This window comes from Alligator sinensis, unplaced genomic scaffold (genome assembly GCF_000455745.1).
Source record: "Alligator sinensis unplaced genomic scaffold, ASM45574v1 scaffold86_1, whole genome shotgun sequence".
Taxonomy (NCBI): Eukaryota; Metazoa; Chordata; order Crocodylia; family Alligatoridae; genus Alligator; species Alligator sinensis.
The window spans coordinates 1,136,609-1,158,448 of record NW_005841971.1 but is presented as its reverse complement, the minus strand read 5'-3'; the positions used below and the strand labels follow the sequence as shown (position 1 = coordinate 1,158,448).

General features: G+C 41.2%; 1 protein-coding gene and 2 long non-coding RNA genes across 6 annotated transcripts in view; 2 read left to right on the top strand and 1 right to left on the bottom strand.

Annotated features, from left to right (window-relative positions):
• LOC112549818 overlaps positions 1–2,254 on the top strand; it is a 13,274-nt gene extending 11,020 nt beyond the window's left edge. The window contains exon 3 of the long non-coding RNA XR_003093352.1: positions 138–2,254. This is a non-coding gene — a long non-coding RNA (uncharacterized LOC112549818). The remainder of the gene's footprint in view (positions 1–137) is intronic.
• LOC112549819 overlaps positions 1–18,201 on the bottom strand; it is a 22,212-nt gene extending 4,011 nt beyond the window's left edge. Inside the window, exons 1-2 of the long non-coding RNA XR_003093353.1 lie at positions 17,858–18,201; positions 12,828–13,296 (exon numbers count right to left, since the gene is read on the bottom strand). This is a non-coding gene — a long non-coding RNA (uncharacterized LOC112549819). The remainder of the gene's footprint in view (positions 1–12,827; positions 13,297–17,857) is intronic.
• Positions 1–21,840, top strand: part of NT5C3A (5'-nucleotidase, cytosolic IIIA) — a 45,458-nt gene that overhangs the window by 11,278 nt on the left and 12,340 nt on the right. Inside the window, exons 1-2 of one of the 4 annotated variants that reach the window (XM_006020849.2) lie at positions 15,719–15,848; positions 16,241–16,347. The exons of 1 other annotated variant lie outside the window; for it this stretch is intronic. In XM_006020849.2, the coding sequence (XP_006020911.2) occupies positions 15,788–15,848; positions 16,241–16,347 (168 nt within the window). In that variant the 5' untranslated portion in view covers positions 15,719–15,787. Of the gene's footprint in view, positions 1–15,718; positions 15,849–16,240; positions 16,348–21,840 lie in introns of those variants that run through there. 2 more of the 4 variants (XM_006020846.3, XM_025200559.1) reach the window with 2 other exon arrangements.

The window sequence follows — 21,840 nt, the reverse complement described above, 5'->3', positions numbered from 1 at the left end:
TGAAACAAGGTGGCATTGCCTATAGTCTTCCAAGGTTATTATTTATCTATTGTATATAATATAGTATGTTTTCTAAACTGGTTTAAACCAATCAGGGGAGGAGAGGCAGACTATTTAAACTGTGTTTAACTCTAAAGACCAGGGTGCAGGGCAGTCGACCAGAGATCCGGGGTACCGTAATAATTGGACTGCGTCCAGAAAGCCAGGAGTTCAGAGCTGGAGCTGCAAGTCAAAAGTTCAACAGCAGAGTCAGGGTCAAGACAGTATCGAGGGATCAAAACTGGGAGGTCCAGCACAGAATCAGGAATACAAAAATCAGGTAAGGAGATCCACAGTTGAGGTACTTACTGTTGCAAGGATAAGGCTCTACTGGGAGTGGAAGGGTTTTACAGCCTTCACATCAGAGCCCTGTGGCTCCCATTGGCCCTCCCAGGTCATCTTATTAGGGACCTTTAAGAAGGGCCCAGCGTGGGATGGAGCAGGTGTGTATCTAGCTGCCTGGTGGAGCTGCAGCCTGGTCATAAGAACACAAGTGCCATACTGGGACAGACCAATAGTCAATTCTGACAGTGGCAAAAGTGGATGTTATAGAGAGAGAACACTGAACTGGATATCTCTAAAGCAATCTATCCTGTTTAATACTCTTTCTGCTATCTACCATGATGGGTTTAGAGATGCCAGAGAAAACATCTCCAACCATTCCATTCAATAGTCATTAATAGATCTATCATCCATCAATTTATCCAGTCCCCTTTTTTTTTTTTTTTTTTAACCTCCCCTTACTGTCTTGCCTGGTCCTTTGCCTGAAGGCACCGTGAGTCGGGTTTTGAATCCTTGGGGTCAGGACAGTACATGCTTTTGCTACAACTGTACCTAGGAGTCAGAGCAAGAATTTAAAATATCAGATTTTCTTCTTCCAGGATCTAGAGCCCAGTAAGGCTGCTGTCAGGGGTTTGTAACAAGTTCAAATGGAAAAGAAAAAGGTGGCCTCAAAAGAAAATGTTAAAGTTGTGTTCTTTCTCTAAAACGGGTACAAAACTAGAGTTTTTCATGTATAGTAAGAACAGAAGTTTATCAACTACAATTAACTGATGCTTCACTTTCTGAACTTGGCCAAGCTTTCTCCTCCTTCCCCTTTCAGTTCTTTCCCTTTTGTTTTAAAGTACAGCCTTTGAAAAAGGCTGAGAACGTCAGTGGTATGGGAGGGTTAATGCAATCCCTGGCACTGAGTGAGTTTTTTTGAAAACTGATTTATCCTACTCTTACTAGTTATCAATAAAATGTGCTGATGAACAGCAGCTGCAATTTGAGCTCCAAGTAGTAAAGGTCAGGATTCAGTGCATCCTAGTGGACATAGTCTTGAAAGAGCATTAAGCAGCTGCAGCTTGTTTACTAGTGATTTTGATGAAGAGGCTAGGGGAGAGTTTCTACTCAGGAATAAAGCTGTTTTCCAATGGTTGATTCTACTCTGCAGCTTTTTCTTTTTCCTTTTTTTTTTTTAAATGCCCTAAAAGTCCTGCACCTGACATGCCATTCTGTTCTCATAAAGTAATCTTCTTCATAGTAGAAACTGATCATCACCCGAGAGGTGTAATGTAAACAGCTGGATTAGTTCTAGCTGCAGGTAAAAGCAGATAGCAGATATTGGAAATATTTACTATATTAGTGTTAAATATTCAAACAGTAATGTGTTAATGGAAACAATTCTAGGCATAAACTATTACATTTCAGATGTTTCTTGTTGCAGTTGCATTGTAAAATCCTGTATTTCAGGGGCATGAAACTCAACAGGGGCCCCAGGCTAGAGATTGGATAGTCAGGCTCCTCACAGTCAGATCCAGCCTGGGACACAAAGGTGGTTGCTTTCACCACCGTGGTAGAGAGGGATCTGGCAGTGGTTGGTTATGAGGTTATGAAATACTAAATATACAGGTAAGAAAAACAGCAGAGTTGAAGGAAGCAACATAACTTAGGTGTTTCAATAAATGCCCATTTTAAAAAAGTTTCTTGCTTCCTCATTTGTTGAATAATTTTAATTGACTACAAGCTGTTGTCTACATCTGTATTTTATGGTTAGGATTTATGAATAAACTTGATGTTATTTTGGTTTTGCTTTTTTAAAATGTGTAAAAATAGAGCGTAGATATCAGTAATCAAATATGTAGATATGAAAAAACATAAGATATATTCTCTATTGCAGGGGTCAGCAACCCCCGGCACACGTGCCAAGCATGGCACGCAAGGTTATTTTGCTCGACACACTACCACCAGCCCGGGCTCTAGCAGCTGCTGCCAGCCACGGAGCCCAAGCTGCTCCCAGCAGGTGGCGGGGAGGCTGCAAGCCCTGCTGCAAGCAGACTGGGCTCCATGGGCCAGCTGCAGCCAAGAGGCTGCAAACAGCTGCTCCGGGATCTGGCATGTTGGTACTCCAGCACCTTCCAAGGTAGACATGGCTTTTTTGGCACTCCTGCCAAAAAAGGTTGCCTACCCCTGGTCTATAGAAATGTCCAAGTAGTAGGCTACTGTGACCCTTCTCTGTGGTAACTTTTTTTCTCTGGTTTTCATTTCCCACCATCTCTGCCATCAATCTATTTGCCCTAATTCTGATGATGGTTGGATTGGTAGTATATACCAGCTGCTAGTGTTTTATCATCATGTCGCCTAACCCTAAACAGGTTCAGATGACAGTAATGCAATGTCATAAGCAGGGAACCTGGTTGTCCCTGTTTAAAAATCCCAATTTCTCTGATTTAATATTTGAGGTGCACTGATATATCGGTCGCATATCAGATCGGCACCAATAACAGGAAAATTAACATTATCGGTAATCAGCTTTTTTTGGCCGATAATGTCACTGATAAATGCCATGTGCATGCACATAGCCGCATCATGCACACAGCCAGGAATGCAGTCCAGCAGCTTGGAGAGCAACATCCTGCTGGTAGGTCTGTGGGGGGGGAAGGGACATGGGGTGGCAGATCGAGGCCCGCATGGTGAGGGAGTGAGTGGGGCAGGGACAGGGGTAGGCGCTGCCAAGCCAGGGTGAGGAACAAGACTGAGCTCATCTGGACGGCTCATCTGGGGGGTGCAGGAGGAGGTGGGAAGGGGAGGGCTGCCAACTGCAGGCTCTGAGCCATTGGCTGTCCCAGCTTCTCCCCAGTTGGCGGGGGGGTGTCAGGGTTGTGTTCATGCCGGGTAGGGGCAGGGCATGCTCAACTGTGTGGGGCAGGCAGCGGCAGCACCAGCGCTGGGAGGGGGAGCTGTGGGGAATTTTAGGGTGTCTATAGTTACCCAAGCCCCCCTCCCCAGCACTACCCTGGTTTGGGGCACTGTGCTCTGCTGCACCTGAGCCCATCCCACTCCTGCTCACCTTGAGCACAGTCCCAGCCCAGCCCCCCCACTGGAAAGAGGCTGGCTCAGCCCCTGGCCCCAAGTCCACAGCCTGCCCTCCCCCCATGCACAAATTGGGAGACCACATGTCCTCTATGCCTCCCCCGGGGTGTGCGCAGCACCCCCATGCCCCTTCCCCCCCACAGACTTACTGGCAGGATGCTGCTCTCCACAATGTCCAGCTACATTCATATAAATGGGCTATCAGATCAGTATTGGTCAATATGGCTGGTTAATAATCTGCCATTGGTATCAGCCAAGAAAATCTTCATCAGTGCCCTGCTAATAAAAATTCAAAGAGTTCTATTGGAAAAAATGTGGATTTTTTTTTTTTTTTAATCAGAACTCTTAGGATTTTTATTAGGAGGGCACTGATAAAGATTTTCTTGTTCATAAATCCTATTTATTCATAACCAGGTTATTCATAAATCCTAACCATATATAGAGGTAGGTATCAGTTGAACACAGTGTTTTATTGATATATTTACAATTTTAAAGAAGTTTGGAAGCCTACCAGTGCTTCAATCATTACAGTGAAATAAATTCTAAATATCTATAAATTTTGGTATTTGGAAAATCAGAAAAGCCCCTGGCCCTTTACTCACCAGGACACAGGTCCAGCTGCTGCTGTTCCCTCTGCTGCTTTATGGCACTGAACAGCCCTGACATGCCAGTTCCCTGCCCCTCATTCCCAAGCCTCAGCCCCTCAGCCCTGCTGGTGCCCCTCACTCATGACCCACTGCCCCCAGGTCCCATCCCCCCCAATAAGTCGGGAAGGGGGTGGGTGTGTGGGGAACAGGGTCAGTGTGTGCACAGGCAACACATGAGGGGGCATGTGCCTCCCCAGATTTCTGTGCCCACAGCATGACGCAGCCAGGCCAGATCAGCTCCAGACAGGAGCCACCTCTATGGTCCCATGGGCAGGACCCAGCACAGAAGGGAGCATCATGTCACCATGCCTGCCAAAGTTAGGCACAGCAGGAACAGTGGCACAGAGTTGTGCCCCCATTACTGCTGGGCATTGGGTGGGGGGGTGCCTCACCTTGGCAGTCATGGCAGCTCAGTGCTCCCTCCCATGCCTGATCTCTGGGCTACAGAGGCAGTTCCTGCCCATAGCTGGTCTGGCCCACCTGCAGCCCTGTGCCCTGCACCCCACTGTGAGTGGAGAAATTTGAGGGTGGTGGCAACACTGGCAGCAGCCAGAAGGAGCTGCTTCTGCAGGGACTACCAGGAAGCTGAGACCAACCCCTGTGCCACCCCTGCCCTGCCTCTGCACATGGGGGTGGCAGGACCAGCAAAATGCTCTATGGCCAGAGCTGCCCCCTGTCTGGGCTGGGCAGGACCAAAGGGACCTGCTGTGGGCCGGATAGACTCCCTTGTTAAACCGTATTTTGTCCACCCCTGTCTTAGATGTGTAAGTCCTTAGATACAAGCTTAATCTGGGTTTTTTACTGGATAAAAGCTAGGTTTTACATGATGATTTGTCATTTAACACATTGTTTGCAAATAATTTAGGAAAAAATAAATGTTTTGTTTTACAAATAATTGTAACATTATAAAAGCTTTAATCTGTCTGTCTGTCTGTCTGTCCATAACACTTTATTCATGCTCTGATTGGCTGCGCTGGCCTCGCCTCCCTGCCCTGTTCCTTGGAGACGACAGCAATGGAGCAGACAGAACAGGTGGGGCGAGGCCAGCAGTGCCAACACTGCTGGCCTCAACCCACCCGCACCCTCCCCCCACTCTGCTCACTGTAGGTGGCGACAATGGAGCAAAGGGGGCGGGGCAGAGGCAAGGACACAGGAGCTGGCTTCACTCCCCACCTTGCTCCTTGGAGATGGTAGCGTGGGAGGGGGAGCGGGGTCAAGATGCCGCATGGGGGTGAGACCACTGGCGCTGGCTTTGACAGGCCCTTCCCCCTCCCATTGTCGCCTCCTGCAGGGCCAACCCAGAGGCAGTGGGGGGAGGAGCGGGCCTGATGCAGAGTGGAGGGGAAGGAGCGGATGCACCACAGCGGTGGGGAAAGCGGAGAGTGGACCCGACAGCAGGGCGAGGGAGCAGCCGACCCTGCCTGATGCAGCCTGACACAGCAGTGGCTGGGGGAGGGGAGGAGCAGGCTTCCTCCCCAACCTCCGTCCCCTGCGTCGGCCCTAAACCCATTCCTCTCATCCCCCTACTACCACCAAGTCGGCCCAGGCCTGCTGCTCCACTCCCTGCCGCAGCAGCCCAGCTTCTCCCCAAGTTCAGGCCTTGTCCTCCCCCGCTTCAGGCCTGGGTCCACTCTTCCCCTCCCCACACTGCTGCGGCGGGGATGGGGGGAACAGGCCTGGCATCAGGAAGGAAGGGGGGAACAGGCCCGGATGTGAGAGGGACGGGGCCACAGGGCTCCATCCCCACCCTCTCTCCCCATCATTCTTGTGGTCAATTGGCTAGTAATAAATAATGGCATACTGTTTTGTGAAATCTGTATAATTTATCACTGAATTCTATCCATGAAATAGAATTGGACTGCATGGCATTCTTTTATTAATGGATAGATTTTTAAAGCCATTATAATCTAATATTATGTGCAAAACACAGGTTATAAACTAGTAACTTCTGTATTAACTCATACAAAAGTTATGGGCTTGTCTTCTTTTAGAAATAACATTTTTTTTTTTCATTTAATGATTTGTAATCATTCTAGGTACATTATTCCAATAGCTAAATAGCCTCACTTAACCTTGCACATTACTACATGTTCCTGCAGATCTCTCCCTGTTTTATCCATTATTTTTATTAATTCCTTTTAGGATGGATTTATTTTTTTCAACTTCTTTCACAAAATAATAATGCTTAAACTTAAAATACTTGAGTTTGGGATGGCCAGGTAGATAAGCCAAATTAAAAGGAATAATTATCTTGCTAGTTTTTGTATGTAGGGAAGCAAGACTGTTGCTCAGTCTTCAAAAGATTCATAGGTTTCACAGAATGAACTGTGTTCCAAAAGCACATGTAAATTGAGGCTACATGGTGCTGAAGGTTGCTGTCTCAAAAAACCCTGCATCTGTTCTAAAAGTTGGAAAGCTTATAGTGAATGAAGACTTCAGGAAGATAACTTACCGTCTTACTGGTAAGGAATTAGAAAGCTGCTGGAGAACTGAGGTCTGATTCCTAATAGGCAAGCTCCAGGGCTGCTAGTAAAAGTCTTGAAATTTAGGAGAGCTGGCTAGTTTTGGGGCTACTAACACCACAGCAGTGACAGCACGGCATGGTTAAGGAGCATTGTTTGCATTGCTGGGAAAAATGAATGATGCTCTGGATAAGTGCATAGCCTTTTTTCAGTCCCGAGGCTACACACTTCAACAGAATACACATTGCATAATATTTCTGTACCACCCTATGTTTAAAGCACCGTTCCAATAGATGGCAGGTGTAACTGGGGGTGATAAGTACTTCATGAAGCCTTGACGATGATGGGATATAGAGGCTGTGGAACTGATTAGTCCCTGTTGTTTTCAAGGCTTCTTGTAGCTGCCCTTTGAGAGCTGCTTCCCCTTTGCTTTTTCTGGCTCAATTAAACAGAATACAATTAGTTACAAAGCAGACTAATACTATTACATTTACTGGAGTAAAATGAATTTCAAAGTAGACAATTGGGTTGAAAGATGTCACGCACTTAAGTGATTTATGCATTTAACTAATACATAGAAAATGAATGTTTGTTACAGGATAAGTAATGGATAACAAATTAGAACTGGAATTGTGTTACGCAGTCAAGCAAATTATGCACTCATCCTGTATGCATATAAATGGACTACATTGCGCTCTTGTCCAGGGAAAGGAATTGGGCAAACAAACCCTGTGATGTGGTGGAGAGCTTGTTTAGTTCTGACTAGCTAGTTGCAATGGGAGTGTTCACAGGCAGAACAAGGGAAGATTTAGTAGCCAAGAATGTCATAAAGCAGTGCAAAATGTAGGCATATGTTGCAATACTAGCCCAACCCCATAAACAACCTGTTCTCTTGAAAAAAGGCCTGAGAAGGGTGAATTTCAGTTTTTAAAGGAGTCATACCAAAAGAGATCCTAAAAGATAAGAAATGTAACTAATTTGAAAACCTCCGTATGAACTTTTAATATGTGATATGTTGCTGGCATTAGATCGCATCGGAATTCACCATATAATTTAGTGTCTAGTAATGCATTGTGGATTGAACTTTGGCCTATGGCCTTAACTTCCAAATTGGGTCCTGTTAGTATAGTATGCAAGGGTCAGAGTTTATTTGATTTAGATACAGCACTCTTAGACTAAGTGATTCTAAGCAGATGTTTTTTTCTTACTGATAGATAAGAGAAAGGGGGAATCAGCAGCAGTTGTTTCAGGGCAGGCCCACATTCACCTTCATTGTAGTTCCATATACTCTGCATAAAATATACTAACATATTCAACATTGATCAATACGTGTATATCTTGGACTAGAAAAAGTTCTTCATACAACCAGGAAGGTATAAGTTGATGAAAATCATCAGTCTTGTGAATCCAAGTTGCATTTTTGTAATGTGCAAGTGTTTAAGTAGTTACAAGAAGTGTGTAACAACTTACAGTAGCAGAATATTGATATTGCCGATTGTCGCTGCAATATCCTGATATTCATATTATAATATTTGAGCATCTATTTTGTATTTATCGAGGCACTTACCTCTCATAAGAATTGTGTTGTAGGAGGAGAGGCTGGGCTGAAAGTCTGTTTTTATGGTTTGTTTTGTTTTTCTCCTTGAAGGAGCTGGTGCTGTGTAACAGCCAGTCTAGATCAGCTTCTTCTAAGACTCGTTTTCCATTACAATGGAAGTATTAAGAGAAGCAGATTGGTGCTAATCAGACAAGGAGACATGAACAGCATTTAAACAGATTCTGTATATTTGGACTTCAGAAGAGGTAAAGTTATTTTTCTCCCACTTATAGGTTCACCCTATTAAGATTCACATCTGCTGTTAGGGCTGAGTGGGAGCCTATACAGAAAGTACTCTTAGGGCTAATTCCACACCACCTTGTGAAGAATTAGGTTCAGATGTAGGACCAGAATCCTGGCCCAGTTTCTTCTTGTCTCCATTAACTGAGGGTCAGAACCTTGACTTCTTATCTTCATTGGTTGGTCTTAGCCTATTTATAACACATTTCAAAATCCATGTCAGTTTCTGTGGTCAGTCTTACCTCTGCCCCATCTGGAGTTGTCTTGTAGACCACAATTCTGTCTTTATTCAGGATGTTTTTTTGTTGCCATCCAGTATCTTTTTTCCCTTCCTAAAAATTAATGTGCCATTTGGCTTTCTAAGATGTCACTTAGCAGTCAGCATTCTTAAGATCTATGGTTACTGAGTGAAAATCACTCTTCCCCCTCATTACTACTTTGGTGGTATCTTGTAACAGAAGTTGTAGTCCTGTAAATTGTTAACATGGATTCCCACAGGGACACAGGGAACCTGAGACTGGCATCCTTTTTATGTCCTTATAGCCAAACATTTAGCTTAAAACATCACTGCTTCCTGGAAGGTTAAAGTGACACTTGGGGAAAAACAAACCAGACTTAAGAATTTTACCAACATACTTTACCAATAGTAGCAGGCAAACATTTTGTTCTGTAGGCTTTTTGCCAAACCAAGAAGCTGCCTTGAGAAATTATTTAAGTGCCAAATAGTTCCTTTTATTTTCCATAACCTCAGCTAATTTTGGCTGTCATTCAAAAAGGTAGTTTTAGCACATGAAGAAGCCTTTTGAAATTGGTGAGATTTTTTCATACTTAAAATATGCTTGCTTACTTTGCTGAATTAGGGTTCAACTCCACATAACCTCACTTTTCTAAATAATTTATTTATTGAGATACTATTGTCCACAGAATAGAATTGCAGGAACATATTACATTTCTGGAGGTGCAGGTGTAAGATCCAGGAATGCTGATGGTGCTGTTGTGGGGTCTAGTTATTGTGGGAGTGGTGGAGATGTGTTGGCAGGTTTTACATTTCTTGTCATGGCATAGTCTGGATCCATTTGGTGTGTTTTGGCCATAGGAAGTTTGCTTCTGGTGATGAGATTGGCAAGGTTCGGTGCTTGTTTAAAGGTTAGGATGGGTGGTTCTGGGAAAATCTCTTTTAAAATTATGTCTCTTTCTAGTATGGGTTCCGATTGTTTGAGGAGTTTCCGTATAGGTTTCAGGGAGTGATGGTATGTCATAACTAATGGTGTGCAGTTTATGGGGATTTTCTTTTTGTGCTGCAACAATTCTTCATGTGGTATCCATATGGCTCTTTCAAAAGTGTGATCTCTCTCTCTGGAAGAGTGTCCTTGCTGAGTGAAAGCCCTTTTGAGATTTGTGAGGTGACTATCACAGGTGTTCTCGGTGCAAATTCGGTGGTATCAGAGGACTTGGCTGTATATTACAGTTTCTTGGTGTGTTGGGGGTGATTGCTGGTTCTGTGCAGATACGTATGTTGGTCCAAGGGTTTCTTGTATATGGTAGTTTGTATTTTACCATTCTGGATATTGATCATACTGTTTAAAAAGGAAATGGTGCTGGAGTATTCAAGAGTCTGATAGAGGGGTGACAGTTATGGATTTCCATCACCAATTCAATCAGAGATTCAGGTTTTTGGTCCAAATGATGAAGTTGACATCTATATATCTTAAGTATAGCATGGGTTTGATGATGCAGTTCTTGAGGAATTCTTCCAGGTGGCCCATAAAACGGTTGGCATGTTGTAGGGCCATTTTGGTGCCCATACCTGTGCCCATGGTCTAGAGGAAGTCCTGGTTATTGAAAGTGAAGTTGTTGTGTGTGAAAATAAAGCATATAAGTTTAGTAATATCTTTAGGTCTATACTCTGAGTTGTAATCTTGCTCTTGTAGATATGTGAGGCAGGCTTGGATGCCATGCTGGTGTGGGATGTTGGTATATAAGCTGGTAACATCCATGGTGGCTAGGAGTATGTTGCTGGGAAAGTGGTCTATGATTTTAAGTTTTCATAGAAAATGTATGTCTTGGATAAAACTCAGTCTTTGGGTCACAAGAAGTTTTAGGATGGATTCGATGAAACCTGATATTTCCTCAATTAGAGTTCCATGGTTGGATATTCTAGGTCTACCAGGTTTCTCTTGTTTGTGGATTTTAGGTAGCATGTAAAAAGTCTCTAGGTTGAGTAATGGGGGGATCAAGTTCTGTAGTTTTTCTTGTAGTTCAAATGGGAATTATTTGATGGTAGTTTTGAGTTTTAAGGTGAAAAGCAGAGTTGGATCTTTGGTTTTTCATAGTAGGTGGTGTCAGAGTTGTCTGTTGATTTCTTTTATGTAGTCCTCATGGTTAAGGATGACTAAAATTCCTCCTTTATCTGCTGGTTTCATTACTATTTGGTGGTTGGATCTTAGAGATTCTATGGCCCTTCTCTCTCAGAGAGGTTGTTATGGTGGTGTTTATTGATTATTCCATTGTTCATTCTTTCCCTGAAGAAGTCAATATAGCAGTCAAGGTTTGAATTTCATCCACTGTGAGGTGTCCAATCTGATTTTTGGGGGTTTGGGGAGGGTTGATTGTTTCCTCAATGTTGTCAAAGGACGAAGTGTTGTTGGAAGTGGATTAATTTTGGTGGTGGAAATATTCCTTGAGATGGAGATGCCAGAAAAATTGTTCTAGTTCTCCACATCATAGTACATATTAGGGTATTTTTCTGGTTGGAAATTAAGGCCTTTAAAGAGGACAGACTTTTCACCTTTTGGTAAGTGTGTGCATGGAGAGAGTGATAATATTTGAGGGTTGATTGGTTTTTTCAGTTTTATCAAGTATGAGGTTGGAATGCTGTAATATTGGTGTTGTTTCTCTTCTGGTTTTTTGTGACTGGGAAAGTTGTTCAGGTAATAATTGGTTCCATTTCTTCTTTTTGTTGGATGAATGTATTTAAAAAAAAAAAACCTTTGGCAGTTTCTTTGTATACGTTATATAATGTTTGGGAAAATATCTAGATTCATCTCTTTTAAGTTGTTTCAGCATGTGTTGATTTCCTTCTTGGGTTGATCTCTTTTGGAGTAGGTCATGTGAATGAGATGATTTCTAAGTTTTTTCTGAAGTTCTCCTGCATAGTTGTGAAGCACTTTTGGAGTTGTGTGTAGTAATCGGGGAATTATAGATGTTCAGTCCTCTGGGAATGATCTTGTGTTTCTTGCATAGGCTTACAAAATATATGTCACTTGAATTTGGCTTCTTTCTTCTTCGTGTTGTGAAGTTTCCATTTCAAATGACAAAATTTGGTATCTTACATGTTTTGAGGGTATTGGTTGTAGCCTTGTTTGTCTAAGGATACAGGCAGACAAGGTCCTTTGGGTAAATGTGATGTTTTCTGTTAGACCAACTAAATAGTTGGAAAAATTGTTCCTTGCAAGCTTTTGGGCACAAACACCCTTCGTCAGGCTAGGGAGAGTCTGCTGGTGTCGTGTTCTCCTGGATGGAATAGAAGCCAATATGCAAAATGCAGCTCTGTGAAAATGCAAATGTATGGCAGTGAGGATCAGAGGCCATGGGAGGCAATTTATTAATTTGATACACTCCTGTAAGTAATTAGGTTGGAAAAGGCAATAAACAGATCACATGCATTTGATTTTTTTTCTTCATTATAGGCAGTTTGATCTTTTTTTTCCCTAACAAAAAATGCATTTAGTGTCACCTCTGAAAGTGATTCCTCACCTTTTGTAGCAATGTATTTGGTAAATATGTAAGGTCTGGTAGCTTAAAAGATGTTCCAGGTATTTAAGTTAAGCTTGCACATTCAGCTTGCTCATACTGTGATTTTACTGACTTACTCTTTCTTGTTTTTGCACCATTCTTTTTTCTACAGTCTTTCCAGAATTAATGCACTTGATCTACTTAATTCTTGCCTTGCCTCTAAATGAGACATGACAAGTATTAAGTAGAGCAGAACTGCTTTACATGCAATCTCCTTTTACTTAGTCAATATCTTCTTGCATATCTCATTACATTTTATGAGCTACTTTTTGTTTTTAAATTTAAACAAGTGTTCCAATTCGTCCTATTTCTTTCCTGGTTGTGATTCCAGAGAATCCTTTTGTTAGTGTTTTCCAGCTTCCTCTCCTCCACTGATGTGACTGATAATCTCTCTTCCACATTCCAAATTTCTATTGGAAAAGTAGGTAGCATTGAATCCCGAATTCCTGCAAGCTTGCCCATTAGAGCAGTTTTATAGTAACTCCAGCTAACCCTCCCATCTCATTTTCCTGTAATACTGTTACCTGAAAGAGTTTCAAATATAGTGCTGGAATCAAGATGCAGGTGTATTATCCATAAAGTTACGGGGGTGGAGGGGAAGATTTAGATTGGCTTCTCGGGTAGATGTTTTGTAGCTCTTTTTTGCTTCATTTTTATACTTGAACATTAAGGCGGAGGTAGCACTCAACCTACCTGAAATGCAACTTTCAGAGAAGGAATTCTTCACGGGAGGGTGTTTACTGATCGGAATTCATCCATTTGCTGCTGCCTGTTAGTTTTGAAGCTCTGGAAGGCTAAGCATGCACATTTTAATCCACTGTTATGTAAGATCAGAAAATATCCGATGTCTTAAAATGTGCAAACTATATCTACAACAGATAATAAGCCTTAACTAAAATTTTTCTTCAATTATTTGACCTTAGTTACCCAATGTTTGAAGTAAAATAATGTGTACAGCCTCCTTACATTTACTGTAAAAATATCATATATTATGTAATATTTGTGAGAAGACAATGACCCAATGAAACCTGAGCTTTGAAGTATACGTGCAGCGCAGTAGAAGACAGATTTTTCTTTGCTTTAGATTGAAATAACACATTCAGTGTCTCAGTCTCTCATGAGATTCCTCATGGCAGGGATCTTCAATTTCTCTACCTATTAACTAAAGGACAAGGACGTAAAGCAACACCAGAAAATGCAACCTAACATATTTTCATTTAACATTCAAACAACAAAGAATCCAGTATAACTTATTGTTCTGTTGATTTGTCTCAGAATATTTTACAGCTAAAATGTTCCCACAAAAATCTTTGCTCTTCTCCCTAGCCAGAGTTAAAGTTAAAATAGAACCTATCTGCTGAAATAATTATCCCTCCCTAGTCTCTGTGGTACTTAAAATATTTTAAAATGGCCTTCAATACTCTGAAAATAAAGATCATCCAGACATCACGCTGGACTTTGTTTATCGGGATTGTATTTTTCTCTCTTTGACGGCAATTTAAGCCAAATCCTGATCCCACTATGGTCAACAGGACCTAGATTTGATCAATAATAAATAGCCAGATAGCCATGTTATAACCAGAGGGCAGAGTGCTTTGTGTCAATAATAAATGAGAGAGAATCCTTTAAAAAAATTCTCGTGAAAAATATATTTGCAGTTTACCTCTTTCATTTTTAGCCGTGATATTTTTACAGTATTAAGAGATCCAATATTGTTAACCTTTCTACAAACTAGGATTGAATACTCCTACGAATTAGGAAATGTTTTGGTAATGTTGTTTACTAGCTTGTTTTCATTCTCTGTGTGTCAATACATTAATAAGATATAATTGCTGTTAGTTTTACTCTGTAAACGTGCTCGGTTTTGATTCATAAATAAGGAAGAATGACAGGCTGAACTGTGAGTACAATTTTATGAAACAAGCTAACTTTCTTTCCAAATTGTTGGTATTCTGAGTTTTATTTTCTTCTGTCTAAGCAATGCCCAAGCAGCGCACACACTGTGCTGATAGCCCATCATTCTTTCCATTGTTTACAAACCTGACTCCACATTACAATATCAGTTTCAGTCCATAGCACTGAGTCTTAACAGCCCTACGTATGTTGCAGACTGAATTAATCTCAACTCCATTTTGATGTCACAGATATATAAAGAGTGAAAATATTGTGTTAATAGACATTCAGTTACTAGAAAGCTTTCTACAAATTCACAGATGCATTAAAATAGAAATCCTACTCTCTACTGTGAGCTGCTAAATTTAATCCTAAAATTATTTAGCCTTGGTCAGAATATTAACATATATCAAGCTTCAGCTGAAAAACAATTATGAGCATATCATGGGTATCCATATAAAAAGAAAAATATAGCTATCATGGTAACAGAAACAGGGGTTATATAACCCACCATCCATCTAAACAAAGTTTCTGAATTATTGTGTGTGGTTTTTGCAGTGTTGCATTATATTTGGAATGTATCCTGGAATAACTCTGCCTACAAAGAGTTTAGCAACTTGTATAAGATAGGTTTTGTTCGGTTCCTAGTCGGGAGGCAAGCATCTGATTCCCTACCTTCCTCCACCAAAAAAACCCCATTAAAACAGTGATTAACTACTTCTTGTTAGTAACATTGTCAGGATAGGGAATGATGGGCATGAGAGTGAAGAGTTGGCATTTCCCTAAAGCTGGTTCTCTCAGGCCACGATTGGACACAGTTCACCCTACTCTAGATGCAGCTTTAGCATAGATGAGGCTTTATAATTCAGTTGTGCAGGGTTTTGTTTTTCAGTCTCTCTCTCTTTTATGTGATCTCATCCAGTCTGGCAGAAATAGCACCCAGCGCCATAGTGTCTACTGTCCTGATGACTTTCGGTTCTGAGGGCCTGAGGACTTAAAAAAAAAAAAAATCTCAGTTTAAGCCAGCATCATAGGGTAGTATGGGAGAACTTCTGCCTAATGCTGCTGAACAAAAACCTGTCATAAGCACTGACCTCACACATTTCATGTTTTTTAAATGTACAAGCTTCTGATTTCTCCAGCCTTCTCCATTTTTTATTCTTTTACAATAAAAATAACTCCCTTTAAAAGTGTTATTCTTTCCCTTCCCTTCCCTCACCCAATTATTGTTTTCTTCAGTTTGGCATTGTGCCTAATAACAAACTGCTGAAAGCACGTTGGGGCCCCCGTCTCCCAAAAAATCCTGACAAACAAGGCTCCTTGACTTCCTCTTTTGTCATCACATGCATAATTAAAGCCAAGGGAATGACTCTCTAAGTAGTTTGTTGTAATTTGTTTCCTGTACATACACATTTGTGTACCCCTTCCCTTAATGAGTTGTAAGCAAGGATGTTTTGGTAAGGAAAGTGTTGAAATATACCAAGGAAATAGTCCTTTGCCTTGTGGAACAAGCACCTTCCTCAGTTACAGCAATCCAGATTTGTCTGCTGCATCCATGAAAGCTGTTCATTCAGTGAAGGTCAAAGGTTCTGTTGTTGGTACACCAGCTGATCATCTCTAAGCCGGTCAGGCTGTATCACTGAGCATAATAAAGTGCCGTGCATTGCTGATATGCGTCACAGGACCCTGGGGTTTTTGCACAGGGATTAGTCAGGCTGTATTTGGAAACGCCCTCAACTGCACCTTGTGCTGCTATATTAATGTTTCCCAAGCAAGAAGAATTTTCTTTTGCTCCGGCAGCTGCTCCAGAAAAGCCCTCTGGTAAGTGTGTGCTGTTCATGTCAGTAAGACTGGTGCTGTTTTCTGCCTGCATTTCTAAGCCAGAGTTATCAAGCCCTGTTATTTACGCCTGCTTGTTCTGACAAATGAGTATACTGTCTGTTATATAAATGTCTGAGTGTAGATTTCAAACCAGTACACATTTCTTAAAAAAAGAAAAATAGGTTGATGGAGTTATGGAATAGATTTTTTTTTTTTAAGTAGATAAAGATGAAAAATGTGCATCAGTACAGCTTAAAATATGGGTAACTTCAACTGGATCTAAAAAGTTGTTGTCTGGGTACATGCTTTTATTTATGCACAACAAAAATGCTAAAGAGCAGAGAATGTAGCAGACCATTTCTTAAAGAGGTTTGCTTGGTTTTTGTTGGCAGCCTGTATGCAAGCCCTGCGTCTCTGGACTCTGTTTGCCACCTGTGCTGTTGCGGTAGGACAAAATCAAGGACAGAAGAATCAAGAGTGCCCTAAGCTCAACGCACAGGTACTCTCTTCTAAAAAAGCACAAGAGAAAGCGCTGTCAGTCTATGTCCAACAATAATCTCACCAAACTTTGACACATGCTCTTAAGATTTCCAAAAATATAGTTGGAATTCAACACAGTTGTGAGCATAGTAAATATTTTGACTGAGACCTTGAAATGGGGAAATGGTTACATACTTGTACTATTTAATGAAATTCAGATTTTGGCATGATCTATAAATCTTTCCTATTCTTTTAAGAAATGCCAGCTATTACGTTTAGGTCTTAAACTCCTCTCCTACTTTTTATGTCACCACTTTTAAAATTCTGGAATTGCAAAATATGCTAAAAACAAATATGTGCCTAATCAATTCTTTGTTATGAGAATATGAAAATAGCACATATCAGTGTTTTTCCCCTTTGGATCCATGGTCTAAGATGAGGACTTAGTAACACTACCTCACAATTTTTTGCCATGATATGCAAGGTATTTACATTTAAAACTTATGGTTTCCAAGGTAGCTCTCATTTTACAAAGTCAAAGATCTGCTCTGAGCACAGTCAGCGCATCACTAGCAAGATTAAGGATGCCATTTTCTGTAGTCAGCGGAACATAAGGAAGTCATGTGGCAAGTATTGTATTACATCACATCTTTGACATCCCAAGCAAGAAGGACTGGGTACCCATTTGATACCAGATTTAACTGGGAAGTGGACAGTCTCAGGCTCTAAGTCATAACCTTGGATTCATAGCAAAACACCTGAATTACTCAACTCTAACAAATGCACTTACATATGGGTTGTTACAGCTAATGCCAAAATGGAGATTAATGCTTTGTTTAAAAAACAAACAAACAAACAATCTGCATTTCAGGCTTTCAAATACAGCACTTTTTCCCTAGGTTTATTCCTAGAAAATAATATTCCTGCAACCATGTCAAAATGAAAAGAGGGTTTGAAAGAAAGAAGAAAGAAAAGTAATGACATAGCCTTTTCATTTCTGTTTTCATGATACATTTGCCCTATGCTATTGGGAAAATGAGCCTTGAGTTTTTGCAAGATATCAGATTACAAACCTAACACTGATACCTTGTCCTGTCTTTGTTACTTTCTTGTAACTGAGAATGTGACAGTTTGAGACTTTGGACCCAGGGCACTTTAAAATTCCCTGGCTGTCTTATAATTGAATAATATTAAAAGCACTCTGGTTAAAAGCCCAAAATAGTCCTTGCTAAGCATTTTAACTGGTTAATGTTGTCATGGCCTTATAACAGTTCACAAAAAAATCATTCATTACAATTGTTTTATGCATTTTACTTGCAGCTTCTTTGTACAGAAATAGCATTAAGAATTTAGAACAGATTTTTGCACGTTTCTTTTCAATTTGAAGTTGCTGTTAATGGAGCTGAAGCCTAGAAGATTGCTTAGTTTAGTTGAGATTTAAATTTCCTTATCCAAGTCTGAAAACAAGTGGTGATGACCATTAAAAATTATGACATCAGTATTCATATACATTAAAATATCATTCTTACCTGCCATGACTTATTATTGTCCAAGATCTTGTAGTTTTGGGCTGTCCACATGGCTTCCTTAGGTTGTGTGCTTTGTGTATTTACAAAGTGAGAGCATACTAGATTGCATCCCCCCAATGAATATACAATACCTCATTTTTAAGGTGACAGACACAGCAGAGACACATAATGAAATTAATTGTCACAAAGAGTCTGTCTTCTGTGTGATCATATCATGCAGGGTCATCTTTTCCCTAGCAGCTCTTCTCTATGAGCAGCATACATAACAGATTAGACTTGGCAAAACAAGCAAGACTTTATATATACCAAGCAGTGTCGGTTTACAAGGCTTCTGTTTAAAAATACACCACCTTCCCCCCTTGCCTTGTTCAAGGTCTCACCAAAAATAGAGATGTTTATACTGCTGATTAGGAGTCTTATGATATATGGTAATGACAGCCTCTTAATTATGATTAGTCTTGTTTTGAATATGTACCCCATGCATAAAGTCACTATTATGTGTCTACATGATTAAGAGAAACTCAGTTCAAATTTTAATCCTTTGCATCCCACTCTAATTTATGGGTAATAGAAGGGTTAAAAAGAGACACTTTCAACCTGAAGTTTTTCATGGTTAGTTATCTGTCAAACAAGATTTGTTAGAATTAACCTCGGGTGAACCTGAGAAGCTGTTTTTGAGTTGCAGGACCTAAACATTATTAAAATCAAGTGGGTACTTTTGACCAGTATGTCTGTTCCACACTGTAAATAAATGAGCATAAGAGAAAAATATCAGATTTAAGACATTACATAATTATGCAGATAAAATACCCAGGTTTCTTAAAAGAAAATTGCTGCTGTTTTTTGTTCTTTTCAGGGCACAGAATCAGGATATGGCTGACTTGCTGAAATGGTTTTAGAACATTTTAGAGGGTTTACTTAAAATTACCAAAGCAAATATGAATTGGTGCAGGCAAAAAGCAAGGTCATGGTTTGGGGATGACTGATCTGGTATTTAATCATTAGATAGATTCTAAATCTAAGTTACTGCTTAGAAAAAAATACTGCATTTATGAGCAAAATCCAATAAATCAGAGGAACCTTTTTAAAGAATTGAACCCTAATGATGATTTTACCTTGACAGGTGGTCCTGGGCATGGTCAGCTACCTGGGAATAAAGCTGTTTAACAAATTAAAATCTTAACACTACCTCCCTTGTTACAACAGTGGTCAAAGAAGACCTAGCTAGCCCAACTTCAGGTGTGTGCATTGCCACACCCACATGCACCACTTGTGCCCTTCATAGAATAGCAACCAAAATGGTTAGCAGACAGTGTTTAGAAACCCAAATTTTAACTCGCCTGTTGGCATTTTTAAGAGGCATTTAATGCAATAAAGCAGCTACCACTACAAAGCAATATTTTGATTTGTAGCTGTTCAAGTAGATTATAGTTTGCATCCTTTTATATTTCTTTTGAAGCCTACTCTTGACCTTAACAGCTATGAGGAGATCGAGATTTTTAATGTAGTGTTTTGTTTTGTTTCGGTTTGCGGGGTTTTTTTAATGATCGGATTGACTGTTCATTCTCTACCTCCCTATTCCATTTCATCAGGGTAACAAAGTTACTAATACAAAAGTGCTGATGAAAAAAAACACACAACAGATGGATACCAGGAGCACTAAGTAAAAATAAATATTGATGAGAAAAGAGTAGGAGTAACCTATTGCATAAAGGAAATGTTAAAACAAAAACAAAATTGCCTTCTCTTGTTTGTTTGAAATTTAAAGAAACGTTATTTAACTCACATGCACAGATGCAAGTGTCGTTTTTCAAGGTACTTCAAGCAGTCATCTGTATTCTTGGAACTTTCCACCACATGTTCTTTGGAGTTAATGTCCCTGTCTGTGGTTCTTTAGGACTGATGGATTTCTAAATCTGCATGTGTCAGTTAGAGTTCATACATCAAAGCGTAGACTCAGCTATATAAGAACGTAGGATTGGAAAGCCTCCCCCCTTCCCCCATATCATCAGGTTCAGTCCCCTGCTATTGTAGGCAACTGTTATACTGTTCCAATTACAAGCAGACCCTGCACGTTAGCCTAGTCAACATTTTTAGGTTAATTTTTTTAGGAAAAACAGCTTTTACTGCATCTCAGACAAACCCTACAGATAAAGTCCTTGGAACTGCCATAGAAAATCTTACTAAAGAGTCTAATAACCAAGGAAAGAATCTGAAGTGCTAAATGCTAAAACAAAAAAATGCACCGAAAAAAATCATTTTGTATTTTGCATGCACAAAAATACTGCAAGTGTCAGAGTCAAGATTGGGGGTCTGATTATAGGTAGACCCTGTGGACAGATAGAATTCAGTTTCTATGTTTGTTTTTTTCTGGAGGGGAATAAAGGGTTGACTTATAACCAAAACAGTATATTAATATGGGGCTGTCCAACTTCTGGACAGCAGCGGACCACAAACCTTGAGGGCTGCAAACCCAGGGGCCACACAGGACAGGTTACAGACCCAAGGACCACATGACACATGGGCAGACATTTTCTGTTCCCTCCCCTCCAAGTCCTCACCACCAAGTGGGAGGCTTAGCTCCCACCCCTCTCCCTCACTGGTGTACAGACATTACACTTTTACCCATATAAGTGATTGGAAACCAGTCTATACCCGTAACAGAACAGAAGTTTGGCACACACAGACTGGTTTAAAAGTGGCTGAATCCAGTCTAAGATTTGCATCCCCCACCAAACAGCGAATGTGTGTTCTGTTCACTACCCATTTAAACTATGCCACTTACGGAAACCACGTAACTTGGATCAATTCCGCCTTGGGCTTTTTGAATGTCTGTACCTAGCTTGTGTGAGCAGCCCAGCTTCCCCCCTCCCCCAGCCCCCTTCCCTCCCTCTCTCCCCATACACACATGCACCCAGCACAGGCAGCCGGTCACTCCTCTGCTGCTGTGCCCACACCCACCATTCACCTGCAGTGCAGGCAGGCAGAACTCTTCTTTACCATGCATGCAACTCAGCCACTCTACCCCCTCGTAGCTGCCAAGACGGAAGCAACTGGGGGAGTAGGTGGAGGGCAGCCAGGCGGATGGGGCCCAGTGGGTTGCATGCTAACCCTTCGGGGGTAGTATGTGGCCCATGGGCAGACAGTTGAACATCCCTGTGGCAATACAATCCCTTTCACAAACTAATCAAAATCTATTTCCCTCCCCACCTCTGTTCTTATTGGAAGGCTGTTAGGGAACTTTACTCCTCTGAAGGATAGAAACCTTCTAACTTCCAACCTAAGTTAGTGGCCAGTTAATATTCACTTTATATGCTGCTTGTGCAACTGACTTTCAGTGCAGTCACATTTTCTTCAGAACCAGGAGGTATCTCTGGGAGATTCTAGTAATTTCTTCATGCCCGCTATATGCTATCTCAAGACTGTAGTTCTTCATGCATGCTTTTGTAGTGCAACCAGATAAATAGGGGTACCTAACTGCCAAGACCTATAAAATTACTTCATATGTCTGATATTTCCTTCGAGTTCTCTCCTTTCTGTGTTCTTTAAGTCCAGTCCAGGGATGTCAAACTCATTTGACCTCACAGGCCAAATGAATGGTGCAGGGTTGGCACTACAGGCCAGATCAGGCCCACAGACCTCGCCTGCCCCTATGCCAGATCCAGCACGTGCAGCACCTGCTCGGGCCGCTCAGGTGGAAAGAGGTGCAGCATCCTGAGTTGGCTGTCGCCACAGAAACAAGCTGCAGTGCCAGTTTTTTTTTTCCTGCGGTGTTGCTGGGGCTTCAGCGGTATGGCTCTTGCCCAGGCACTTGGCTGCCACCATGGGGATGCCTCCCATCTCAGCTAGAGTAAGGGCAAAAGTCTGTGCGTCAGATGATCTGGCTCTGACAGCCCTGAGCTAGTCCTTTTGTATTGCAAGATTTTGGCTTCTAATAACTTTGCCATTCTCCAAGTTTTGTCCGTTTCTTCTGTGTCTCCTTA